A 6,000-nucleotide genomic window follows, 5' to 3' on the forward strand; every position below is an offset into this window, starting at 1 on the left:
AGCCACAGTGCAAGCATTCACGCCTCTGCCACATTCCTTGATCGTATCCCAAGATAATTGCTAACGATAATAGCACCTTAGGAGCACATCCCACAAGAAAAGCACCTGAAAGCGCTGGATATATTAAAAGTCTGAAGAAGACAGAAACCGGATTCAAGCTACTGACGATTTGGGCCATATTTCCAAACAAGAGTAGCTACGACGCACTAATTCCACCCAGATGTCCATGCAAAGGTACTTGATATCCCTTTTGAGAGGCTACTAACTGGAAAGGAGTTTGATGAGTCACGCACAGCAATAAAGGTGGCCAAAGACCCAGACAGATTCCTGGGAAGACTGGTGCAAGAGGAAACCTCGCCACCCTTTTGTTCTGCGACCAGTCGTTCTTCCTCTTTCATGAAAGGGAGCTGAGCCTCCCCACACCAGCCATACTAAACTCTGGCATACCACAGGACATACTCGGAGCTTACGAAATCTACTTGCCCATTCGCATTGGTGAGGTGATTTTATGGAGGGCGAGTACCATTTGCATGGTACTAGACCTTTCTGGTGATGTTTGAAACTTCTATTTGACATTTAATGTAAACAAACCTTTTTTGCAGTAAAGCAAACGAGTTTCACTGTGCTTTGCATGCCTTTGGCAGCAATGCACCAAATATGTGCTTACAGTGATATACACCATTGTACAAAAAGCGCTGGTACATATTTTTCGAGGGGATTGGGTCCTCTGACGTATTCCATATCTATGACGGGTAATCACCGCAGCTGTGCTGCAGTGATTACCCCTCATAGATATGGAATACGTCGTCGGACCATCCCATCGAAAGAACGTTACCAGGTAAGAAAGTAACTTGTTCGTTCACCCTTTACCCAAGAGAAATGCACTCGCTCCATTGTTGAATATGTAAACTATGGAACTTGCTTTGCAGGTCTAGTGGGTTTTTTGAGACTTTGCACGGCCTAAATATTTGATACTGGAAAGGGAGAGACTACAGAGCAACTGGATGATGCAAAACAGCAACTCTGGAAGGTTTGACCCTCAAAGCAACATGCATGATTCACAAGGCCAGACCTCACCACCGTAGGAGGGAACATTATGAACTTTTGCTATCAATGGGTGAAAAGAATATTGGACGAGTGTCCATTTTATCAACAAGGGACATCAGTTAGATTTTAAAAGAAGACCACAGAATTCCACCAAGAAGTGGAGCACTGAAACAACAAAGAGCTTCAGCAGGAGGTATCCATCGTCAAGGTAAAAGGGGCCATCGAAAATGTTCCTCTTTCCAAATGCAACCAGTGAGTATATGCCAGGTACTTGATCCGGGACTAAAGTGTACTCAAATCTATAACAAAGCAAAAATTCAAGATGGTTCTGATCAAAGAATCATTATGCTGCTGTAGAAAAGCGACTTCTTAGTGCTTCCCTACTGACCGGACGTTCATTTTCACGTCACAACACATACGAGCCATCAAAAGGATCTCTGGTTCACTCAAAATTCCTATTTCAGTTCTAAGTCCTACTGTTTGGCCTGCGATTAGCACTTAGGAAGGAAATTGGCTAAATGCCTTGCCCCAGTGGCGGTGCGCCTCAGACGAAGGGGACATCCGGTCTACAGGTTGCTGGATGACTGGTTACTGTGGGGAATCCGAGGACACCAACCTGTCCATGAAAGAAAGAATGTGCACTCTGCAAACATTGGGATTCTTGATAAACTTTGACAAATCGCAGCTTACCCCTTCTTAAAGCCCAGTATTTTTAGAGCACATTTCTTAACTGCCAAGTCAATGGTGAGGCCTTCATAGGAGAGGATACAATTCCTTCTTTGGACAATTTGAACAATTTGCAGGTATTAGTCAGGCATCCAGCTCATCATTTATCTACACTGTAGATTAATGATGCAACCCCTTAAGGCATAGCTCCTCACCAAATGTTACAAACCGTGGGGAGCTGGGAGGACAAGATGGCACTGCATGACAGTCTGCAAAGTAATTTAACTTGGTGAGGCCAGCAGGAGAAATTTGAGGGGGAATACCCTCTTCACAGACGTCCATACAATTAAACAGTGGTCTTGGATTTCTCCCTGTGGGGTGGGAAAGCCATGTGAGGGGTCTGTCAGTGAAAGAGACTCTTGTCAGAACTGCAGCACTTTCACATTAATGTGCTGTAATTGAGACCGCGTAGGTGGACTTTGTTGTTCCTCCCACAACTGAAGGGGAAGATGATCTGGATCATGACACAAGAATGTATTGCATCAGCCATTAGGGGTAACAGTCCTCTCTCCTGTTTCAGGAAGCCTAACAAATATTCCTTTGGGCCTTTCGCTAAAGAATGCATCTGCAGGCAATATAACCTCTCAGGGTACAGAATATGACTACTAATGCACTCATCAGGACATCCAAAGCATGCCATGAAAATGATCTTGAGTTAGCGCTCGTTTTTCACCATTTGTTATCATCACAGACTTGATGTCTTTGCCAGGAAACATAATGAGGGGTTGGGGAGGTGCTCTCTATCCCCTGGTCCGAGATGTTTGCCTACTCCAGTACCAAATCTTTCCTAGATTCACACTTGGCCCTCCTGCCTACCACACTACTAGGGACGCTCGGCTTGAATGAAAGCCCCCCTCACTGTTGAATCTAAACATGGCCTCTGGATGCAATTCAGAGCAAAGGTATTCGACGTCCCATTGGCTCGTGGAGAGAGGGGGGACGACAAATGATCAACAGGATTTGGATGAATTGCAGATATGACAGAACGCTGTTTTAAACAAATATGAATATGGCAAGGGTAAAGTGTAACAATATGCTCAGCCTGACAACCGGGAATGTTCAAATTATACAAGTATGCAAGTCTTCGAAAGATACCAATGCTGGAGAACGGAAGTTAAATGTAAGTAACTCCTTTTCCTCAACAAACTGCTATAAAATGAGGTTTTCCAGTTCCATGCTGGGAACCTGATGACTCGGTGTACATAGCATCTTTAAGGTCTATTTTCCAACATCTTTAGATTGCTTCCAGGCCTTTTATTAAAAGCCTCTAAAGGGCCAATATATTGAGATTGGTCTCCTATTTGAGATAGGAGGTGGCTTATTTGGCTTTGTGGGGGTGGCGGATCTGTTTGAATGGCTCCACCCCCAAATAGTCAATGCACAATTTATGTCTTGAGTCTGCTTGTTAGCGACTTTGTTAATATTGAACATGTTTGTGCATAAGCCACTTATTCCCTAATTTATTTCTTGTGTCGGACTTATTTTTTTTTGTTTCCACAGAAAAACAAGAAAAGGAAGTCGATATGTATGCAGGTCTCTCTGATGAGAAGGCTTTTGTATTTTCAGTGGCACTGGCTGAAATAAACAGGAAGATTATCAATCAGAGACTCATCTTGTGATGTCCCAAGTGGAGCGCATTATGGTGCACATTCTGTGGGTGGACTTGACCTACCATTCAACCGACGAAGACTCCCAAGGCATGAGAAATCAAATGCTTTTGGCGGATGAGAACCCATTGTCTATGGAGGGGGAATTCAGCTTACCCCGAGTGTGAAATGAGGCAATGGGGGTGGTGACGCATGACAAATGCAGGACAATTGAAAGGTCTGACTTGCGCTGTTACCTTCCTGTGACACCCTGCAGATTTCGACCCTACCCTTTGACATTCCTGTCCTGCCAGTGGGTCTGGCAGCAACGGCCATCGTTGTGGGAGCTTCGCACACACTGATATTCCTGGAGCACTTACTGAAAATAATTTGTACATGTTTTTCATACGTTCCAAAATGAATGGCACTACAACAGCTGCACTTTGTTTTTTTGTTTTAATCAAATGGAACGTCATGCTTTTTTGCCTTTTGCAATGCGGAATGTTGATCTCAAGGCTGCTCGTGGAACATTGTTTTCACTGGCTCCCCTATGGAGTGACTTTTGAAATACTTTTCAGATGGGACACTTTTATACCAAATAATGTATATAATAGATTTTTATATGAATATTGTAACATAGGAAATGTACAATTTTCTTGCCTTTTTAATAAAGATGTATTGTACTATTGATGTACAGCTTAAGTATGATGATGGGATTTTTCTTTCCTGGGCTCTGGTTTTGCGTTAATCTTATGTATGAGTGCCTTGTGCCGAATTTAGCTCTTGCCGTAAAGCACAGATGCGGTCTGTATTCTGCAATGTCAACTTGCAGGCCATGCTAACGAAAGGAGGTCCATTTGCTGCACTTTGCAGCAGGCCGATAAGAGTGGAAGCCGGCGTGATGAATGCATTTTCGCGGTCCTATCTTGGATTTGCTGATTAGAGTCCTTCAACAGTATTTTCAATAGACATGTTTTCATGATCGTTTAAATAGGTTTTCAACGTTCAAGTTGATTGATCATTGTTTTCACATGCTCAATGACCCGAAGAAGGCCAGTGGTATTTATCACTTCCCTTCAGTTTTCAAAGTGGTCCCAACTCCCAGATGTTTACTATATTTTTGTCCAGCAAATTGGGGATACCCTGAAGCCACATGCCACCCAGCGAGTTTGGAGAAGTGAGGGAGTTTGTGAATTTCAAGGGGACATTGTAGGTGGGTGAAGAGCCTTTCAAAACCCATATAATTTTAAACCGGCCAAAATGATTATCTAAATATTTTCCATGTTTTCAGATCTGTAATAATTTTGAACTTCATTGGCTTGAAGAACTCTGTATTCAACAACTGGAGTCATGGCATGGGCAACACAGAATTCAGAGGGGGCCAGCCACTCGCCCAACATGCATCCAATCATGCCTGACTCGCACCACTAGCAGTATAGTGCCTATGGCACTGTTCTAGGACCATTCTAGTGCAGAGTTGAAGGTAGCGCTGTGCTCTAGCACCTTGAAGCGTCTCATGTGCTAGGTGGAATTACCAATAATGGTCTCTGACCCAAATAACCGGACAGACTCAAAGAATATGACAAAGTACTACTTTGTCGGCTTCAATAAAGTAGGGCAAACTGGCGAAGAACTGTAGTCTGCATACTCACACTTAAGTTTTGATTACACAAAGGTTTTATACCTCGATGTACGTCGTCTATGATGTCATCGTACATGGCAAACTGTAAAACCTATTGAAGGGAGGGATTGGTTAAGGGAACATATGTACCTATATAGCATAAGCAGCATCCAGTGATATTACTAATACTTATCTAGTGGGCACGCCTTTTACCACCTCTGAATATGTATAATACAGTTTATAGCAGAATAACAGCAGCGGGTGAGCCTTTGCAACAATGTATAGCATCTTGGTACACAGTCCCTCTTATTGGTTGACTTTCTCTCCCAACCTTGGACCTTTGGCTCGTAAGCAGACCAAAACTCTGGTGCAGTGAGCAATGTCAGACTACTACCCACTGTCCAATTAGTCAATCATCTCTCATCGGACAGGCTCTAAGCCAAGACTTCTTTATAGTTGACCTTGCAGCCTGTCCTCTGTTCCGGGACGGTCAAGGGAGTGTAGGTACACCATTATCTTCGTCTGAAGCTTAATGAATTGCCCTTTGTTTTTGAATTCTGAATCACATGTCCATTTCGTCATTCTATTTACCGATATTTTGATTTTAATTAAGCTGGGTATCATTACTCCTCTTGGCCTCTGCAGACTGCTCACTCCACCTTGCAAAGGCGTTTTGCATCTTGGCGCTTACAGAGGTTTTCGTTTTAGCTTAATCTAAGAGAAATGTCTTAATTACATGGCTTGACCTCCCCATTTGTGCCCTGCAATTATTCCTTGATGTGGCATCCTTGATCCCAGGCCAATAGACGCCTATGTGTTCCTCATATGAAACGGTTTTTCCAGCGCCTTCTGACTCTGCAGCCCTGCTCTGTCTGAGGTAGCTTGATTGGTTTCAACAGGAGTCCGGCGTCCATCTTTTTCTAATGGCCGCATTCGCTATATTATGTTTTCTTCTGCTGCTGTCTCAACTACCTTGCGTTTCTGCAAATATACAATCACTTAATCTCTCCTCACTTATTT

General features: G+C 43.4%; 1 protein-coding gene across 1 annotated transcript in view; it reads left to right on the forward strand.

Moving 5' to 3' along the window:
- The window catches only part of C1PH16orf87 (chromosome 1p C16orf87 homolog), a 203,619-nt gene extending 199,558 nt beyond the window's left edge, over window positions 1–4,061 (forward strand). The window contains exon 4 of the mRNA XM_069607063.1: window positions 3,274–4,061. Coding sequence (XP_069463164.1) covers window positions 3,274–3,392 — 119 coding nt within the window. The 3' untranslated portion in view covers window positions 3,393–4,061. The remainder of the gene's footprint in view (window positions 1–3,273) is intronic.
- The last annotated feature ends 1,939 nt before the right edge of the window (window positions 4,062–6,000 follow it).

This window comes from Ambystoma mexicanum, chromosome 1p (assembly GCF_040938575.1).
Source record: "Ambystoma mexicanum isolate Mex_15411 chromosome 1p, UKY_AmexF1_1, whole genome shotgun sequence".
Taxonomy (NCBI): Eukaryota; Metazoa; Chordata; class Amphibia; order Caudata; family Ambystomatidae; genus Ambystoma; species Ambystoma mexicanum.